This window comes from Rhinopithecus bieti, unplaced genomic scaffold (genome assembly GCF_001698545.2).
Source record: "Rhinopithecus bieti isolate Rb0 unplaced genomic scaffold, ASM169854v2 scaffold_6380, whole genome shotgun sequence".
In the NCBI taxonomy this organism is placed as follows: domain Eukaryota; kingdom Metazoa; phylum Chordata; class Mammalia; order Primates; family Cercopithecidae; genus Rhinopithecus; species Rhinopithecus bieti.
Genome location: NW_016806642.1, coordinates 2,288,975 through 2,310,890, shown reverse-complemented (window position 1 = coordinate 2,310,890; position 21,916 = coordinate 2,288,975). Strand labels below are relative to the sequence as shown.

Sequence of the window (21,916 nt, the reverse complement as noted above, 5' to 3'; positions counted from 1 at the left end):
CAAGCACTATTTTTATGTTGACAGCAGAGCTATTTTGAGTCATCTTAGCACTATCCAATGTTTACGCCAAGAAAAGAGGTTAGCATGACATCACCAATTTAAAGAGTAAATGCTCAGTTTTCGGTCACTTAATAAGTATATTTCTTTTGAACAACAAAGTCTATCTTTTCATCATAAATAATAATGCAGTTCATCAACGTAAACCATTAAACCATAATTAGAAAGTCCTACCTTTTGTGCATCTCCTGTGAAATACGCAATGGCCAGGGTGGGCAGAATCATGAACAGTGCATTGTAATAGAGCAGTCCATATTTTCCCAGCTCCTAGGACAGTAAATAATTAGGTGTTTCATCTGCATTTGGTTCTAGCAGATACAACACTGTACAAAATACCACTCAAACTACACATACATACACAAACACACACACCCTCCCCTACAACATAAACAGCAAATGAATTAAGTTAGAAGTTTTGCAAACATTAAGAAATAAACTAAACTTTCAAGACCAAAAAAAGCATCTTACAAAATTTTATACTTACTTGAAATAAATTCCTCAAGTGCTTAAGATCAGAGAAATAAAAATGACAACTGACTGCCTCAAAATAGCTAGGAGAAAAGAGGTTATTTTGAACACACACACACACACACACACACACAGACACACAAACACCAATATCGAAACATCCCTCTGAATCCATTCTCTTTCCGGAACTGAATCAAGAGCCACTGAGTATGTCTTGGGCTTTTCAGAAGCCTAGCACAGTGTCATTTAAGAAAGATGGATGAGGCTGGATATGGTGGCTCACACCTGTACACTCAGCACTTTGGGAGGCTTAGGCGGATAGATTGCTTGAGCCCAGGAGTTCAAGACCAACATGGAAAACATGGTGAAACACTGTCTCTACAAAAAATACAAAAACGGCCAGGCGCAGTGGCTCACGCCTGTAATCCCAGCACTTTGGGAGACTGAGGCAGGGAGATCACTTGAGGTCAGGAGTTCAAGGCCAGCCTGGCAAACATAGTGAAACAATCTCTACAAAAATATAAAAATTAGCCGGGCATGATGGCGGGTGCCTGTAGTCCCAGCTACTAGGGAGGCTGAGGCAGGAGAATCACTTGAACCTGTGAGGTGGAGGTGCAGTGAGCCAAGATCGCGCCACTGCACTTCAGCCTGGATGACAGAGTGAGATTCCATCTCAAAAAAACCAAAAAAACCTAGCCGAGCATGGTGGCACATGCCTGTTAAATCCCAGCTACTGAGGAGGCTGATGTGGGTGGATTACTTAAGCCTGGGAGTTCAAGGCTGCAGTGAGCCAAGATTGAGATCGTACCACTACACTCCAGCCTGGGTAACAGAGCAAAAACCTATCTTAAATTAAAAAAAAAAAAAATTAGCCAGGAATGGTGGTACGCACCTGTAGTCCCAGCTACTCAGGAGACTGAGGTGGGAGGATTCCTTGAACCCAGGAATCCGAGGGAGGCTGCAGTGAGCTCTGATTATGCCACTGCATTCCAGCTTGTGCAACAGAGCAAGACCCTGGCTCAAAAACAAAACAAACAAAAAGCACAAAGCAAGCAAACAAAAAAAGATGGCCAGATTCAGACACACAGACTCAGGCCTAGACCAGTATCAACGGACAGCACTTCTCAATGAAGTATTTCCGAAAATGTGCACATGAAGTACAATGAAGACTAAGATTACTATAACTACAACTCCCAGAACACAGTATGACTCACTGGGTTCTTAACTACTAGGGAGCAACAAAGGACAACACACATCTTCAAACACAGGGAGCCTATAAGAACTCTTGAGTCCACCTTTGATTCACACACTTATGGGACATTTAGCATGAAGCTGTCTCCTGAAAATGCGGATCCGGGTTTGAGAGGTGGGAAGAGGGGACAGTGAGGGAGTGGTAAGGATGGGGGCATAGCACTTCCCTAACTCCTGTGATTGAAAGATTACTGACTGATGAGAAAAGTTGAACTGCCTTCTCAAAAGCAACACTGAAAAATTGGAAATAAATACCCAACAATAGAAAACTAGCTGATTAGGCTGGGTGCAGTGGCTCATGCCTGACATCCCAGCATTTGGGGAGGCCGAGACAGACGATCACCTGAGGTCAGGAATTTGAGACCAGCCTGGCCAACATAGAGAAACCCCGTCTCTACTAAAAATACAAAACTTAAGACTGGTCTGGTGGTAGACACCTGTAATCCCAGCTATTCAAGAGGCTGAGGCACAAGAATCACTTGAACCCAGGAGACAGAGGTTGCACTGAGCTGAGACCGTGCCACTGTGCTCCAGGCTGGGCAACAGAGTGAGACTCCATCTCAAAAAAACAAAAAAAAAAAAAAAGGAAAACTAGCTGATTAGACGACTAGACTATAACACAGCTGTACAATAAAACATTACACAGCCACTAAAAATGTTTACTGATGCTAACTGACATAGAAAGGTGTTTAAGAAATGGTACTAAGTGAAAAATACAAGTTAGAAAATATATCATCCCTCCTTTGCTTAAAATTTTAACATACAGATAAATGGGCACACACATACACACAAAATAAAAGATATCCACCAAAACAGTGCTTCTCACTCGATGATAGTATTAAGGGAGATTTATGTTTTCTTTCTTTTGCTTATCCACATTTTCTACTACTTCTATCATAAACATGCATTATTTTATGTAGTAGTATAAAGTTAAGTTTTATATTCGATAGCTACATTCAGGTCTAAAATGCAGCACAAAATCTTTATGCCATATGACTAATACTCAATGGACTATGATTGTAAGCAGTCCTGATATTATCAGTAACAAAACTCCTGATTGGCTGCCCTGCCTATGGAGTAGCCATTCCTTTGTTTCTTTACTTCTAAAAACAAAACAAAACAAGAAAACTCCTGATGTTTAAAAAAGCACCTCAGCATGGCCGTACTGCCTTACTGCCTCTAGGATAAACCAAGTAACTGACTGCTTATGGTCACCACAAGTATCAGTGTAAAGGTGTGCCTCATGTGTACAGCAGCAAAAAGAAAGTCATACTGGAACAACCTTTAAGAAGGGTGCCCAGTCAGCCAGAGGCATGAGTGTTATCCAGGAAGTACAGGATGTGCATGGAGACACACATACACACAGATACACACCATCCAGTAACTGACAAACAGCAAAAACCTAAATGCCAAAACTTCTGTTTTTCTTTATGCATTTTAACTGTTTTGAATGTCTTTCTCCCTGCCTTCTTTTTTTTTTTTTTTTTTTTGAGACGGAGTCTTGCTCTGTCGCCCGGGCTGGAGTGCAGTGGCCGGATCTCCGCTCACTGCAAACTCCGCCTCCCAGGTTCACGCCATTCTCCTGCCTCAGCCTCCCGAGTAGCTGGGACTACAGGCGCCCGCCACCTCGCCCGGCTAGCTTTTTTTTGTATTTTTTAGTAGAGACGGGGTTTCACCGTGTTAGCCAGGATGGTCTCGATCTCCTGACCTCGTGATCCGCCTGTCTCGGCCTCCCAAAGTGCTGGGATTACAGGCTTGACCCACCGCGCCCGGCCCTCCCTGCCTTCTTAAATAAAGTACACTGACTAAAACTAGATTTAGGGCATCATCATAAACATGTATTATTATGTCTTATGATACATTGTTATGCATCAAAAATCTGTATTATTATGTTTATGTAGTATGTTCTTATTCAGTGTTGCCCTTACGGCTGTTTAATAGACCCTACATCTTTTTTTCTTCTTCAGTATTTCTGTCTTTTATAATCCGACTGTTTCTCTTGTTGGCTGACCTTTTATACTGCTGGTAAACCTCTCTGCCTCTAAATAGAATTCTACCTTCTAGTTTGTTGCTTGTAAGATATGAGCTAGGAGAAGTAATCAATGAACTTAAAAGTTCTAGTACAAATAAGTCATAGTCATTTCTAAGTGAGAAACTGAAGGGCTCTCCTAGGAATAAAACACTCAGAAACGTTCTTGATTTTTTTTCTAGGTTCTAGGATGTACTATAGATTGTACTAATATGGTAGCCACTAGCCACAAGTAGCTATTTCAGTTTAATTACAATCACATAAAACTACTGATTTCAATTTCTCAGTTATTTTCAAGTGTTCAAGGGCCATGCATGGCTAATGACCAGTTAATGGAACACAGAAATATAAATTTCCAATGTCACAGAAAATTCTATTGAACAGTGCTGTTTTAGACAACTGAAGCTACTGGACAAATAAAATGCCATTAATATTATCTATTTTCCAAAGTAGCAAACGGGCTGAAGAAAAGAGTAAGACCAATTACTAACTGCTACCTTTTCTCCAGCTATTTCAAAAAGATAAAAATTCTTACTAGTAGCTTCCATTAAAATGCAACCATCATATAGATTCATCAAAGCAAATAAATGGAGGCCAAGACATGCATATTTAAAGAAAATGCATAAGCTCCCAAAAAGGAGCTTAAGTAGTTTCAGAAATACTGTACATATAATAGAAAAGACTAAAAACTAAGCCGTTAAAGTCCATCTGACTAAAGAGAAAACATGGATAGGAAAATAAGATAAAGTCATGGTCAGTTACAAGAAGTAATTATAAGATAAAAATGTACCAGCTGCTCAGGAAAAACTATGGTGACATCTAAGATAAGCATCTCATATGGGTCCTCATATAGGACACATTATGATATCAAGGACAATTCCTTCAATTAGCAACCCTAGGATATATAAAGTTGAGGTCCATTTAGTTGTTTCTTACAGTAATGTAATCTCATAACATAATGTTGCAAAAGCAATATGATTCAAATACTCAGCTTTCTAAGAATCTGGCTTGATCTAAAAATAAGATATTTAAAGTATATAGTAAACAACAAACAATATCTGGTAAACCCAAGGCCAGGAAACACAGTGTTGCCCCTGAGAGAGACAGAGATACTAATGCTCCCTAAAATTTCCCATTATTTATAGGGCAAATACATAAAGGCCATTTTTGTTTTACAGCCCCTTCCAACACTCATTTCCCTTCAAGTCTGCCCAAAGGTTTCTAGGTAGTTCTCTTTCTGCCTCCCAGATCCCTGGAAAGTCCTCTAGAATACAGCCATGAACATTTAAAGACACTTCAGTGAACAGCTTTACTTTTCCTACCCCACACGAAGTCAAAATTCACACAATCCCAGAAAAGCCTGGACTAACAGCTAATTGCTAATTAATTAAAAAATAAAGTTTCTTCTATGAACACCAAAGTATAGGAAGTTTACCCTCACAGAGCCACTATGTCTTTCTCATCCCTGGTAAGTACTTTCTTACCAGGAGAAAAGTACACTTTTTCTCCGATGAACTGACATTCCCAACATCAGTACACATCTGTTAAAGAAGCTTTAGATTGCTACTTACTTTTGAATCTAATTTTTGTTTTACGTATGCACCATTTGCTGCTGTCAGGACATCATTTATCAGAATAAAAACATATCCTTCCAGATCAAATGCCAAGTCAGAGCTGCAAAACATAAGCAACACTTTAAGAACAACTTCCTTTAAAGAACATGCATTGAATTTTAAATAGACATGAGCTAAAACATTTACAAGAACATATTCTCATCTAGGGAAGTGAGTATTAGGCATTTTATCAGCTACTGGTATTTCTTGATTTCTGGTCACAGTTTGCAATTTCTCCTCAATAAGGGATTCCTCAAAAATAAGAGGCACAAACATTTAAACACATAGTTAGCAACAATCAATCATGTCATTTAATAGCACACTGCTCTGCATTCAAAGCCAGATGACAAGCACCAAATTACCATTAAGTACATCTGTGAAGCAGGCAGAAGCAGGTAGAGCTCCATTTCATAGACAAGAAAACCAAAAGTACAGGCCGTTAACAAGTCATTTTCTGAAGGTCCACACAAAAGGCAGGACAATCTTGCATAGGTAGGTGGGCCCCTGGGTGGAATTTCTGAAGTGTGGATCATGGTTAGCTCTGAGATCAAGCTAGAACAATGTCTAACCACACAGCAGGAACTCAAATACTTAAATAATTGCTCAATGAACCTGTGAAGTATAACTTGGGGGTTTAGGGAAACCAAAAATTTCTGGAACTTAGAGTACCAGGCACCAGATAAGAATTTAGTAAATTAAACAGAATAAATGAAAATCTCAGAAAGGTATGCCTTCAGCATACTTCAGCACCCTCGCTAAAATAGTGGCTCCACAAACTATGATTTTGCAGAGATACTGCATAGGAACCAAGACTTCTAATGAGTTCTATGCCACTGCATTTCAGGCAGGCCTAACTTAATGCACACTCCCTACCCCAAGCAGTCTAACAATCTTCTAACTGACTTCAGAGGTCTGAGTTCCCTTCCTATCAATCTTTTTCCAAGTTAAAGGGTCTAACTAGATAAGGCTGATCCAGACAGTAATCCCTTTCAGAAGTTTTTTGTAGACCCAAGAAAGCCCCGAGGAACCCCTGTTGTTTGGTACAATTTTGGATCCCATCAGCTTCAAGGAAATGTTTCAAAGACCAGCAGGACATCTCCAAAAATAAAGGTAGGAGGCTAGTATAGACTTTTTCTCCAAGGAGGGAATATGACATAGAAGGAAAAGCAGTTAGCTATATAGCCAATTTCCAGTAACCAATTATGTCACCCTCTTTTTTTTAGAATGAAATTTTACTTGGAGATTGAACTTGTAAAATAGGACTAGACTGATAATATTTTCTTCCACCTATACTACGGAAATGTGATGAAGGTAAATGAGTCAAACCAAGAACTACACTGGAACTCTTTGATGGAAAACATACATCTGGCAGAATGTGTGGCATTAGCAAATACATACATGCACGGCCTGGGCTGATTAAAATGTTGTAGAAGACTTCTAGCAATCATTACAATTTTCTCGGTCTGTGGGTATACATTTTCCTAATGTATTTTAAAACTAAAACTTAAGAAAAATGGAAAAAGCTTTAATAACCTAATAGAATATCTAAGTTATGGCATTTGTAATATAGCTTATGTGAGGCCAATTAAAGCAATGTTATTATTCATTATTCGAAAAGGCAAGCAAATGTTTCATAGTCATCTTCCTCACCTCACAGAAGAGGAGACATGCTTTTCTTTAGCAGCATACAAAATTTTAGCAGCATGCAAAATTTTAGCAGCATGCAAAATTAAGAAATGCCACATGGTTTATAAAAACACACAGGCTCTGAAGAAAGCCACAGATTCAAATTTCAGTTCTGCCATTAGCTCTGTGACCTTAAGCAAGTTACTGAACTTTTTAGTTTCTTCAACTATAAAATAGGAAAATTATACCCATACCTCTCTGAGGTGTTGTGAAGAATACATAATAAGATGTGTAAAATGTCAAACATATTGTGTGGCACATGCTATGTGCTCAGCAAAACGACAGCAACAAATTCTAAATTACATCAATTTAACTTTTAACAATCCCAAGAATCTTATTTTTGTCAACCTTTATCTTAATACACCCAAAAAGACTTAACCTTTTCAAGAGACTGATACGCTTTTCAAAGATATAATTCTTATATAGGCTATAAAAAATTGTTATTGATAACTAATCATTTATTATCAATAATTATTGATATTTTATAATGTGCTATTCATAGGCCCACATCTTACCTGGCAGCTACAAAGGCTCCAATAATCATTGCAAATACAGTCATTTTAATACCCCAAGAAAAAGTCTTCCTACAAAATAAAAAATTTTTAAATACACACATGACTTTATTCACACACTCATTTTACAACAGAAGCAAAAAGTGTGATATGCTTTCTCAAAAGCTATAAACAATTATATTGTAAACATTTCTAAGAAACTGGGTATTTAAAAGAACCCCTTTGATGAAGCAAAAATTCATTGTTATATAAGTTATTACACCCATTTTAAAAAACTTCACCAATTGTTATTAGTGAGTTTGAATTTTTGTAAAGCAGAATTTCTTTAATAGAAAACTGTCACATTCATTTGTAGTAAAAGGAGCTAAGATATGAATGCTATTTAAAACCTATACCTATGCTTCTGATCCAGCTTCTCCCAGTGGCAGTAGCACAGAAATTCTAGAAAGTAAATCTCATGTTCAGATAGATTTTCAACTCCAATTCATGACCTTCCCAACTACCACTCCCACAAACTATCAATTCCAGCAGCCAAGAGAGAGGGTTTCTTCAGCTTCTCAAAAGGTAAGGTAGGAACAAGACAAATAATTTAATATCTCACATATGCTGGGCACCTTTTCAGCGTGATTTAAAGAACAGATACATTAGAAACTTAGCTCACTTGAGTAAAACTCCTTCAGCAAACATTGTAAACAGGATGGAGAACCTTCTCAGAACTGTAAACATTGGCAAGCTGAAAAAAAAAGATAATTAGGTAAAATACAATTTAACATTTTTTTTTAAACTAAGATTATCCAAACTGGTAGTTAAAATAATGCTATTCTTCCATTATGTAAATTCCATACTGATTAATTTATGGTTAACCCCTTGCTTTTCTCTAAAAAAATTCCTACTTGAAAGCCTAAAAGAGTTGCTTTTAAAAAAACTACTAGAAGTGAGAAACATTAACTACAAAACTTTATTCTGCTAATTATGCAAATACCCTAAGCTGTAAACATGTTAGTTTTCATAGAAAAGGCTTCCTTCTCATTTTTTCACTAGTCTGACCTCCCTTCCCACCCACTAGACCACCCAAAAACCATCTATGAAAATCTTATTCCATGAAATGTCTTGACTGTCCTTTTGTGGATGTAATTTTGTCTTCATCTAAATTCCCAGAGCATTTTGCTTGTACTAATCAAACATACAGCCTCTTGCAATATAGTTATTTCTGAATATATCTTATCTCACTCCAAAGTGAATTATACTTAGCTGGCAATCAAAGATAGGTGTGAATGAATGGTTGGATGAGATGGATGAAAAAAAGCAAACTCTATACAAGCAGCACTTTGCAGAAGGCCTGCATTTCTTTCCCAGTGGGTAATGAAATGCAAAAGAATGTCCCAACCATGATAAATGTGACTTCCTTGGCACCCTCTTCAGAGATATCATCCTGGTCATTCTGTCAGGTTTCTTGGGTTTTAAAGGAAGAAATGAAAAACACCTTGTCCCTGATCCTCAGAAATCTCTCCATTCTATTTTATTATGCCAGGGTTTTAGCTTGTGTGGTAGTGGTGAAGCCATTGGGTTTCTGTTAAATGGTTTCTCTATTTGTGTCGTTTTAATACCACACACACCCAATATGTACACTACAATAACAGCAGAAGCCAGAAACCGGGAGGTTAGAGGGAAAGATAGTGTTACCACGGAGAGGAGAGCTATTGCCTCCTTTTCAAAGTAAGTATGTTGCCTCTACAGTTATATGCCATGGGTAAGATATTAATAATATTTTTATCAGGGTTCTATCTGATGTTACTTTACTTCACGTTAAAAGAAAGACTGCAAAAGTTCTTGTGCCTACCCTCTAATACTGCTGTGTGGAAGTTGTCTAAAATATTTAAGAACTATATTAAAGAACTGAAATCTCGAAAGCCTAGTATATTATCTTCACTATTGTGGCTCTAGAAAAATAATAAAAATCTCCTATCATAGCATTTTATAACATTTTAAGACTTCTAACATCAAAATGAGGGGTAAAAAAACAAAAACAAAAAATTCCTTTTCTCTCCAAAGAAAACAGCATCAACTAAAACCTTTGGCACCACCTTCATTATTTAGTAGTAATAGAAGCTTTCTGGTCCTTTCATTTTTTTCCAGAATCAATAACAATGTGTTAAATATTCGACATTCAAGTACAATTTTAAGAATACATTATATTAACCTCACTAGTAAAATAAAGTTATCCATACTTCAGTTTCTTTGTGCTGAACAGTCCCGTGATTTGGTTCCCAAAATATAGTAGAGGTAGTGGAAACGTCTAGAAAATTTAAAAAGGGATAACAAAACTCAATAATAAAGATAGCTAAAACAAGGTCCTTTCAAACAGAAACAATTTTGTTTATATGATCAAAATTTTTTCTACTTAAAACATAAGATTAGTTCTCATAAACAATTTTGACCCCCAAACACCCAAACAACACTTCTGCTTGGATAAACAACATTACTATGGCAGAAAGAAAGGGAGGAAGGCAGGGAGAAAAGACAGAAATATGAATATGATCAATGTGAGACAGAAACATCATTTGCTGTAAAATATGATCGTGTATTAGAGCCCATGGCTCTAAAGTCAGCAGAAAAAGTAAAGGCAATTCATCGTCATTTGGAGTCAAGCAGAGGCAGACAGAAGAATATAAAATAAACCCAAAGAATAATGAATGCAGGATACATGGGCTAGATTAGATGGATACAGAAACTGCAAAACTGTTGTACTCTCAACAAGTGTGCATTAATTAAAAACAAAAGAATATTCCTAGGTTATTTTTTCTCTTAAGTTTAAAGAGATTGTAGGCCTTCTTTGACACATATTACTACATTTATTCTTTACATTCATTATAACCACTCTTAGACTGGGCATTTTCGAGGCCGCAGTTTTTAAATACGCAAGGCACTGATAAAATATATTGATAGTGACTTCATTTCACAAAATAAAGTATTGCTTTTCTTCTTTTACCTTTCGAGGTACATTTCTGTCAAGGTCAGGAAACTTGACTACTCTGAGCGCCTTTCCCACCCAGAGAACTGCCACTGTGGCCACCATCTGTAAACAGAGAACACAGATTCACTGTTCTACACATAAAGACACACACAGAAGTTCTAACAACATAAATCACGTAATGGTGAGGATTCCAACTAACCTGGCCAAGTCCAACACATAGTGAGGAGGGAAATCTACAAAAAAGGGCAAAGGAAAAACAAGGTCAGAACAAACCCGACTTAACTCCGTGAATTCAATTTGCACATCGGCAACGTTAATAAGGCATTCCGATACAAGCCACACCAACGTCCGCCCCTAAATCAAACAAAAATCTTGGGAGAAAACTCCCTGCCTGTTGGTTGTCAGGCCACCTCGCTGATGTAGCCTCGGGCGGCCGCTTGTCTCATCTTGTCCAAGTCTACCATTTCAGCCCGCTGCCTGCAAAGGATTTCTCAAGGCAGTGAAGATATAGATCTCTCCAACAGTTTCACATACCTTTTAAAAAAAACAAAAACCAACTTCTGCCTCGAGGTCCCAGTGTTAGCAAAGGAATAACTGTCCGCCAGGGTGAGGATGCGCACGTCCCCAGAGGCTGTCACAGGGAGCAGGGGACACTGAAGCCTCGGCTCCCTGTCCAGGCTGCGGAGGAGGGAGGCTTCCCTCGCTCCTCCCTGATCGACAGGCATAAGGGCTCAAAAGTCATCAAAAGAGTCACTTTGCTCCATCTCTCTGAAGGGCAGGGTTTTCGGGGCGGTGCACCGAGGGCATGGCAGGCGAGCCCCAAACGTGCCGGGCCGGCCAGAGCTCCGCGCAGAGAGCGGACCCCTGCCCCAGGCCCGCGCGCCAAGCAGCTCCGCCGCCTGGGCCGCGCGCGTCAGCCGCCCGCCCTCCCCAGCTCCCGCCCAACTTTGTTCGGCTTTAACTTTGGCAGTCAAAGTCCAGGCAGCCGGCGCCCCGCCGCCGCCGCCGCCGCCACCGCCCGCTCCTCCTCCGCGGCCGCCGCCGCCGCCTCGGCCCTACCTGTAATTGGTAAGCACGCTCTTATTCACCACCACGATCAGGAAGGAGCTCACGCCGTAAAAGCCGGCGGCCAGCAGCTTTAGAAACACGGTCAGCGTTTCGGCCGACGCCATCCCCAGCTCCTCCTCATCTCGGAGTGTGGAGGATTTCGCGGGGGCTTCTCCTTTAACCCGAGCATGCTGACGTCTATGAACTTCCGCCATGGCTGCGGCAGCGGCGTGGGCCTGGCTGCTGGGCCTAGCGGCGTGGGGGCCTGCAGCGGCGGTTCCCAGGTGACTCGAGGAGTCGGAGACCGCAGACTAGGCCAGCTGCACGCTCGCCGCCTCGACTCCCCGCTTGGCCGCCGCTCGTCCCCGCCCAGGGGCAGGGACGCCGGGGTTCACACCCCTGGAGACTTTGCTCGAGCATTGTGCAACGCGGGGTCAGAGGGTAGGGCCGCGCCGGGCTTAGCCTGGGCAAGGGTTAGAGAGAGCCTGGAGAAGGGGCGGCGGCGACCCCCCTGCCTGGGGCGGACAAAGAGAACCCGGGGGAACTACATCGGAACGCCCGAGCGCCGGGCGGCAAACCACAGACGCTGGGTGACAGTCGCCCTGCGCCTGCGCACGAGCACGCGCCGGGTCTCCCCGCGGGAAGAGTACCTGGGGCTGGGGGAGTCTGGTGGCCAAGGAGCTGGAAGGCCGTATTCTTCGGATAACCGCCGCAACATAAGTGCAGACCCTCCTCCCCTGTGTTACAGGTGGCCGGCCCAGTAGTTACAGTACATTGCGTCTAGACTAATTTTGAATGCTCTTTTAGTCTCTCTTGCAGGGGACCAAAACCCTTCAAAAGTATGAGATGTGGATCAACAGTAAACACTCAAGGAAAATTTCATTCTGCAGTGCCTCTGGCTTCTTACACTTTCTGAACCCAGAAAACACCAAACAATGCTTTTTTTTCAGCTCAAGAAGTTTTGTTTGTTTGTTGTTTTAAGAAAAATGTTGACATATCCCAAAAAGTAGCAAGATAAGCAGCTTGGGGATTGGTGAAAGCACAAGGTGTTTGGAGCATAAAAGACTTGATTTCCAATTGTAGGAGTCCTAGAAATGACGATCCACACACACACTCCTTATTGTGTGTCTTGGACCAATTAGATGACCTCCCTGAACCTGATCTCTGTGGATGTATAGCTAGCAAAGAGCTAGTTTTCAGTAAATGGTAGTCATTATTGTATAACAGAAGCAAATCATTATGATCAGTTTAAGCAAAGAAATTACATATTGAACTTTAATAGATTAGGAAAGAAGAACTTTGAATTATTTTTCTAAGTGCTTGGTCTGTATCTTTTAAAATTTCTTCTTTTTTTTTCTTCTTATTTTTACAGTTTGGTAAACCAAGTATAGTGGTTCACACCTGTAATACCAGCACTTTGGGAGGTCAAAGCAGGTGGAATGCCTAAGCCCAGGAGTTTGAGACCTTCCTGGGAAACATAGTGAGACCCTGTCTCTACAAGAAAATAAAAAAATTAGCCAGATGTGGTGGTGCACCCCTGTGGTCGCAGCTACTCAGGAGGCTGAACTGGGAGGATGGCTTGAGCCCAGGAAGTCGAGGCTGCAGTGAGCTATGATCATGCTACTGCGCTCCAACCTGGGCAACAGCGCAAGACCATCTTAAATAAATAAATAAATAAATTGTGGCAAAATATATATGATATAACATTTATCATTTTAACCCTTTTCGAGTATACAATTGAATGGCATTAACTGCATTCACATCGTTTTGCAACCATCATCACTAATCCATCTTTAGAACTTTTTCACCATCCCAAAGTGAAACTTTTCCCCTTTAAACAATCACTCCCTGTTTCCCTACTTCCTTGCCTCTCTGCTCTTAATGAGTGTTCTACTTTCTGTCTCTGTGGATTTGACCACTCTAGGTACCTCATATGAGTGGAATCATGTATTTGTCCTTTTGTGATGAACGTACTTCATTAACATAGCGTCTTCAACGTTCAGCCATGTTGTAGCATATGTTAGAATGTCCTCCCTTTTTAAGGCTGAATAATATTCAATTATATGTGTATAATTGGTTTATATATTTTGAGTTATTTGAGAACACCTATGTTCTTCAAATGTTTCTTAAAAAACTGGCACACAGGATGAGGTTCTTAACGTAGCCTAAGGTGCTAGATAATGTGGTTCCTACCCACATCTCCAGAGGCACTATTCACATTTCCCTCCCCTAAGGTGCAGATACATCAGCAACTTGGGTTCAGGCTTCTGTGTCTTTACTCTCATTATTCCCTCCATCTGGACTGCTTTTTCTCTTCCTCCTCTCACCCAGCTCCTGAAAAAACTCTTACATTTCCTTCCGTATTTTGGCAGGACATTACCTCTTCTCTGGGCAGCCTTTCTTCACACTGCCCCCTGCTTCCCTCTACATAATTGATCTCTCTCCTTTGCGCCTCTCCTACCGCATCTTTATAGACCCCCTTTATAGAATATCCATCTGCTCCTGCTGCTATAACAATATACCTGAGTCTGGATAACATATAAAAAATAGAAATTTGTTTTCTCACACTTCTGGAGGCTGAGAAGTCCAAGATCAAGGTGCCACCTTAACCACTGCATCCTCTGAAGGGGAAGAACACCATGTCCTCACATGGCAGAAGGGACAGAAGGTCAGAAAGGGACAAACACTGTGTGAAGCCTCTTTCCTAAGGCATGAACCCTACTCACAAAGGCAGAGCCCTCATAACTTAGTCACCTCCTAAAGGCCCTGCCTCTTAATAATATCACATTGGTGATTCAGTTTCAACATACGAATTTTGGAGGACACATACAGACCATAGCAAAGGGGCTTTGCATTACTTGTTTACATATCACTCTCTTCCACTAGACAGTTGCTTCTTGAGGACAGAGGCAGGCAAGGATGCCTAACACAGTTTAGATATTTTAGTTGATTGAATCAGTGGAAACAAGGAAAATGATTAAATTTCTTCCTTGACTGTTAACTTCAAAAGGAAAAATAACTAAAACATAGTATTTTAAGAAACATCCTTGTAGAAAAAATTATTATTATAGAAGTAACAATGCCTCTCATAATAAAAAGCAAATATATACGTATATACACATTTTACACATTTTAAAATCTTATCTGGAATAGAACCAGAAAAGAACACTAATCCTCAAGCCACACACTGCCACTGCCACTTAGTAGTTTTGTGACCTTGGGCAAATTACTGGACATCACTGTGCTTCTATTTCCTCACCTGTAAAATGAGGATGACAATAGTACCCACCTCATAGAGTTACGATGAGAATTAAATGAGTTAATGAATGTAAAGTGCTTAGAACATAGTAGATATGAGTGTTTATTATAATTATTGTCACTAGTATTATTATGCAATCTTTCTCTTTTCACTTACTATTCCTTGATGGTCTCTCTGTGGCAACACTTAAACTCTACATCATTCCTTTCAAAGGCTTCAGAGTATTCCATTAGTTGGATGCATCATCATGTAACCCTATAGACATTTAAGTTATTGCCATTTTTCAGTTTACAAACAATCCTTGTCCATTCAACTTTGTGTGGGTATAAATTTCTAGAAGTAGAATTGGTTAGTTAAGACTACTTTTTAATAGAAAATTAATAGAATTGAGAAAATTCCAAATTAACAACTTCCAAAGAGTTTATACTCATTTTTTATTCCTGTTAACACTATGAAAAATGAAACCCTCTTTTATAAAGAGGGCAGCAATGGAGAACAGTGGTAGAGGTGAGATAATATTTTAAGTTCTACCCCGTGGAAATATGAAATGCCAGGTATACATTTTCAAAATCATAAGTTGTGATTACACAAAATAAAAATAAGAGTGCTGATCCAGGCAACTACTGTATTTCTCAGCATAATTACTTTATTGATTAACAAATTTTTTTTTTTTTTTGAGACGGAGTCTCGCTCTGTCGCCCAAGCTGGAGTGCAGTGGCCGGATCTCAGCTCACTGTAAGCTGCGCCTCCTGGGTTCACGCCATTCTCCTGCCTCAGCCTCCCGAGTAGCTGGGACTACAGGCGCCCGCCACCTCGCCCGGCTAGTTTTTTTTTTGTACTTTACTGAGACGGGGTTTCACTGTGTTAGCCAGGATGGTCTCGATCTCCTGACCTCGTGATCCGCCCGCCTCGGCCTCCCAAAGTGCTGGGATTACAGGCTTGAGCCACTGCGCCCGGCCAATTAACAAATATTTAAGACCTATCACAGGCCACGAACTGCGTTGGATTTTCTCAACCCCAGTAATGATTTGGTTGCTGTGGACCCTCAGTAAAATGTTGTGGAGTTTAGTGGAGTCAAGCATTCTCATTAGGTACCCACAAAGATAAGATAGGTGCCATCTCTAGGAGGATTTTTATCTCTTTCCCATGTTATAGGTACTTAGACTTTTGGGTAACTTTTGGTATTAAATGTCCTCAGATCTGTTTCCTAACCTCAGTAATATTAATCACAGAATTATAAATGGAGTATTTATGCATCATTGGGTGAAACTGAATAAATATTGAATTATATCTAAAAAAGTTCTTCAAGATAAGAAAGACTGAATTAAATGTTCTCACTTAGGTACACTTAGGTATTTGGAAAGGTCAACTTTGTGGGTTGATAAATTTTACATCTTACTGGGTAGAATTACTAACAAAGACTCTTCTTTGTATTAAATCATGTCTTTTTATCAAAACATTGCCTTTAGGTATCCATAAGGGAATATTGATTCTGTACACAGTTTTTTAAAACATAACTTATATTACTTCTTTTCCCCATACTTCTCCCTTTCCCTGGACCCACTTGCTCCTCTCATAGTGGAATGTATATAGGCCTCTTTTGTTACCCACCTGCATTCACCAGTTTCCTATTTCACTGCCAGCCTAGATCATACCCGGTGACCTGCTGTGTTGCACAGCTGGTTACTTTACAGTCAAGGAGCAAAGGTCATGCATGTTTCCTATTTGAGCAATACTCTAAAAATTCTGAGAACCAGAGAGCATGGAGCTTCTCTGCAGTGTCTTGTACTTTTCTATATTGGGCTGCAAGGAATGAACTTATTGACCACTGATGATGAGCCTGGCAATGTGCTACTCTTGTAATTCATTATCTCATTTCACCCTAACCACTCTGAGAAGCAGGTGTGGAGAAACAACATATAAACAGGAAAACAAGGCCTGAGAGGGAGTATTGGACATACACTGCATCCCACAGCTCTAAGTGACTGTGTACACATTTGGTCCTAGGTCTGTTTAGCATTTAATCTGTGCTCCTCCACTGGACACTCCTGCCTCCTTTGGGGCAGATGGACAAGACCTACTTTTGCAAGACGTTCTGACAATGTCGATGCTTTCTTCAATGACCAAGTTTAGTGTTTATCAACCCTATGAAGAAGCATAAGCAGGATAAAGGAGCAGTAATGTGTTGAAGTCATAGTCAATCATGACTCTCTCTATAATCACCCTGCAAGCACTCTTTAACCCCCACCAAACTAGTTTTACCCTCTCCACTACACTGAAGCTGTTCACTGCAAAGTTACCCATGACCTCCATGGGACTAAACCCAATGGACACTCTTAGTCCTCCTGCTTGACCACTCTACAGCATTTACATTGCTGATATTTCCCCTTCTTTTAGCTACACTCTCTTCCCTTGACTTCTGGAGCCCCATACTCTCTGAAACCTCTCCTGGCACTCTGGCTGCTCCTTCTCATCCTGTTTTGCTGGTTCCTCCTCTTCTCACAGAGCTTTAAAGTTTTACATTCCTCTCAGTCTTGGGTCTTCTCTCTTTATTCTGTGTATTCTTACTAAATCTCATTCCATTCCATAGTTTCAATTATGATTTATTGTTTGCCAATGCTTACCAAATCTGCATTACTTATGTTCTCTTTAACTCCAAATTAATGTGTCTGACTGCCTCCTGAATATCTTCACTTGGATAACTCTCTGGTATGCTGCTCAACATGCCTGAAACTAATCTCGTCATTATCCCTTTAACTCCCAACATTCTGCTTCTCTATTATACTTTACTGTATCAGGTAATGAATCCTGACAGTTGAGATCCTAGCTGTCTTATTTTGCCATCCAAATACTTACTACTTTGCATTTATCGGATCAGAACAACATAATTTAATCAATGTGTTGAACCAGTTTATTTTGTATGAGAATATTAAGATGATCAGGATCTCTGTGAACTATACTGTGGCAAAGAGTAAAAGATTGGATGTCAATCCAATGATGCTACACTGCTGGCCCTGACATGTAAGAGGTAAACTGTTTTAGTTGAACCCTATAAATTAATATAGAGACAAAACATTTGCCATGTTAATAGCTACACACGAGGTGTCAGGAAATGTCATGTTGCTTCGCCCTAGTACAAGCACTACATCTGGAGCATCAACTAACATTGGAGTCACCTCCTGATTAAGTTTATAATCACATTCAGTTATTTGATAAGATTTCCCTTCTGCATCGGACAAACAGATGATTTAAATGGAGATGTGATAGCATTCATCCATCTTTCAAGTCTTTGATGATGGCACTAATCTCTGCAGTTCCTCTAAATATGTGGTATATCTTTTTTTGTACTGTCCTGAAAGGGAAGGAAAGCTCCAGAGGCTTCCTCTTTCTACTATCATGGTCCTTATTCCATTGATCACAGAGACACTATAAGGATTTTACCAGCTGCCAAGCATATCTATTATGCCTAAACATATATCTCTTCCAATTAAAGAGCTGGAGACAGGCCGGGCGCGGTGGCTCAAGCCTGTAATCCCAGCACTTTGGGAGGCCGAGACGGGCGGATCACGAGGCCAGGAGATCGAGACCATCCTGGCTAACACGGTGAAACCCTGTCTCTACTAAAAAATACAAAAAGCCAGGCGAGGTGGCGGGCGCCTGTAGTCCCAGCTACTCGGGAGGCTGAGGCAGGAGAATGGCGTGAACCCGGGAGGCGGAGTTTGCAGTGAGCGGAGATCCGGCCACTGCACTCCAGCTTGGGCAAACAGCGAGACCCCGTCTCAAAAAAAAAAAAAAAAAAAAAAAAAAAAGAGCTGGAGACAAAAACACATTCAAGAGCTGGAGACAAAAACACACAGTGGATTTGCAGACCTACTGAGCACACTGTGTTTCAAAGTTGGGCTAGGTCTCCAATTATCACCTGATCCACTTCTATAGTCTAAATGTGTGTGTCCCCCCCAACAAATTCATATATTGAAATTGTCATGTAAAAATAGAGACGAATCTCTAAGTAAAAAGGTTTTATTTGGGAATAGTATACAAGAAGTAGGATTGTAATTTGGGACCTATATACAAACCAGGATGGCCTCCAGTATGTATGGAGAACAGAGCAAAAGGTTAGGATTTTATTGGAGAAAGAGGAGATTTATGCAACTTGTTTTAAAAGAAAGTTTTTTGGTACTGGCAGCATCTTACAAGAGCTGGAGAGTTCTGATATGTGAATGTCAGTAGGCCTTAGGGAGGACTTGTAATCTTGGAGTTTCAGTTAGGCCTTTCCATTTAGAATTGGGTTTGTGAGTCAGTGTGTCAGGCATGTGTTCTTGTGTAAGCGGCTAGCTGTCCTTGTGCTGCCAGCTGTCTTTGTGTGACTCACGTAGTAAACTGTGTTTTGGAAAAACGTCTTGTGATAGTTTGTGTTATCAGGCAAATTGTGTGTGACAGCCCTACTAGCATGGCCTTCCCTAGCTCCATTTTGCTAGGGTTTGACAGAAGTGACTACATTTTGAATCTGACAATGTTCGCAAAATCTTAACCTCTAAGGTGATAGTTTTAGGAGGTGAGGCCTTTAGGAGGTGATTTGGTCATGAGGGTGAAGGCTTCATGAATAGAATTGGTACCCTTACAAAAGAGCCCTGAGAGAGACCCCTTACCCCTTCCATCATGTGAGGACACAGCTAGAAGACACCACCTATGAACCAGAAAGCAGGCACTCACCAGACACCAAATCAGCCTGCATCTTGATCTTGGATTTCCCAGCCTTCAACTGGGAGAAATGAATTTCTGTTTTTTATAAGCTACCCAAAGAATAATATTTCATTAAAACAGCTTGAACTGACTAAGACACTACATAAGCACCCAGTGTAACTGGTAGACTGCAGGGTTGTGAGTGCCCAGGAATTAGTATCTGTTGGCCATTGCTCCCACTGTCAGAAGAGGCTCAAAAGGACTTGACATTCAAAATTTTTAATCCCATTTAAGCCCAAAGAAATGTGTACTCATTCCAAGTTTTAGGGTCATTTTCTTTCCATTTTTTAAACTTACACATGAAAGACCAGCAAGGTTGTAAATTCAACTGATGATGTAAAAATTATAACTGGCCAATTAAGTCCTTTTTTATTTTTAACAATATCAGCCCTGTGGCTGCAAGAAAAGAGAGATTCTTTTAGGACTGCTATAGAATCATTTTGGCACTCTAATGAGACTATAAAGAATGTAAAGACCCAAGTTTGTTATTCTTTCCGTATGTGTTTTATTAAACTCAAGAATCTATCCCACACCATAGTCCTCACAGTCATTACTACTGCTAACAGTTAGATGCAGCAGGCACATGCTCCTAAGGCACTTGGTTCGGTAGGAATGTCATCACAATTAACTGCAGGTGACAATTTAATGAATCATGATACTTCTGCATGACATGGATTACCAGAATTTATTTCACATTAGTGGGGAGCTCAGCACTTCATTCAAGCTCAAGGACGAAACCAAACAAATCCCAAATCCCAACTTCTAAGTCTTTTCTAGAACCAATTTCTATATCAATCAAGGTCCAGTTAAGAGACAGAAACCACACATGTTATTTGATTAGAAGTAATTTTACATTAAAAAATGTTAACTAGGTAAATGAAAGCTTAAAAAGAAACACTTCAGGGCCAGGCGTGATGGCTCACGCCTGTAATCCCAGTACTTTGGGAGGGTGAAGCAGGTGGATCATGAGGTCAGCAGTTCAAGACGAGCCTGGCCAAAATGGTGAAACCCTGTCTCTACTGAAAATACAAAAATTACCTTGAATCTGGGAGGTGGAGGTTGCAGTGAGCCGAGATCACGCAACCGCATTCCAGCCTGGGCGATAGAATGAGATTCCGTCTCAAAAAAAAAAAAAAGACTTCAGAAGTCTCCCAAACCATAAGGTATCATGGAGGTAGCAACTGCAGGAAGGGCTGAGGGAACAAAGGAAAGAGGCTAGAATTATCAAAACTTAGAAACTTAGAGATGGAACTCCAATAGCTAAAACTCAGGCTTCTGAGGAAGAAATGCTGCTCAAGTGATTCTAGGGTCTTTGGGTTCAAAAGAGGATCCCCATAAGCCTGAAATTCAGACCCTTGAAGAGAGAACACTATCTAGTTAGTGCTGTTGGCTCAGTGTGGACATCGAGGTGGGAGGGGAGTAGGGGAGGGAGGGGTAGGAGGGGAAGTGGAACGGGAACACAGTGCTGTGATATAGGCTGTTCTCTAAATTTAGGGAAAACTGCAAACTGCATTCAGCTACTGCTATGGGAAGAACTTGCTACTTCTGGGATGAAGAATCATTGCTAGACTGATGCCACCAGGAAGCACATGGAAAGAAACATTTCCTTTCTCCTCCTCCAGCTACCCAGTATCCCTCTAGTGCCACGTATGGAAGAGTTTACATAGAACCAGACAGCAAAGCAGAAATGTGTTCTGCAAAATATAAGCATCAGCTTCACAAAGTAGAATATGGAAGAGTAGGTTTGGAGCTGAGAGACAATTAATACGTGGCACATCCATTTTAGTAAAGGTATCGCCATCTGCCAAGTTGCCACCTTAGAAGTCTAGTAGTCATTCTCAGAGCCTGTCTCTTCTAACTTGCCATATATAAGCTGCTAAATATCTCTCAAGTCTGAATCCACTGTCATAACCATCATCATCAAGAAGTCTGCAATGACATCCTAACTAGTCTTCAGGCTAGATGACTCTCCCCCTCCAATTCATTCTGTCAAAATACAAATCTGGGCCAGGCACGGTGGCTCGCACCTGTCCTAGCACTTTGTGAGGCCAAGGCTGGTGGATCACAAGGTCAGGAGTTTGGGACCAGCCTGGCCAACACGCTGAAACCCCATCTATACTAAAAATACAAAAATTAGCTGGGCATAGTGGCGGACACTTGTAATCCCAGCTACTTGGGAGGCTGAGGCACAAAAATTGCTTGAACTCTGGAGGTGGAGCCGAGATCACACCACTGCACTCCAGCCTAGGCAACAGGATGAGACTCCATCTCAAAAAA

At 40.7% G+C, this 21,916-nt stretch overlaps 1 protein-coding gene across 4 annotated transcripts in view; it reads right to left on the bottom strand.

Moving 5' to 3' along the window:
* SLC35D1 (solute carrier family 35 member D1) overlaps nt 1-12,955 on the bottom strand; it is a 57,221-nt gene extending 44,266 nt beyond the window's left edge. For 3 of the 4 annotated variants that reach the window (XM_017877154.1, XM_017877155.1, XM_017877157.1), the window contains exons 1-8: nt 11,650-12,955; nt 10,790-10,823; nt 10,606-10,692; nt 9,845-9,912; nt 8,278-8,349; nt 7,620-7,688; nt 5,377-5,479; nt 232-324 (exon numbers count right to left, since the gene is read on the bottom strand). In XM_017877154.1, coding sequence (XP_017732643.1) covers nt 232-324; nt 5,377-5,479; nt 7,620-7,688; nt 8,278-8,349; nt 9,845-9,912; nt 10,606-10,692; nt 10,790-10,823; nt 11,650-11,852 — 729 coding nt within the window. In that variant the 5' untranslated portion in view covers nt 11,853-12,955. Of the gene's footprint in view, nt 1-231; nt 325-5,376; nt 5,480-7,619; nt 7,689-8,277; nt 8,350-9,844; nt 9,913-10,605; nt 10,693-10,789; nt 10,824-11,124; nt 11,627-11,649 lie in introns of those variants that run through there. The other variant, XM_017877156.1, reaches the window with a different exon arrangement.
* Nucleotides 12,956-21,916: the final 8,961 nt, after the last annotated feature.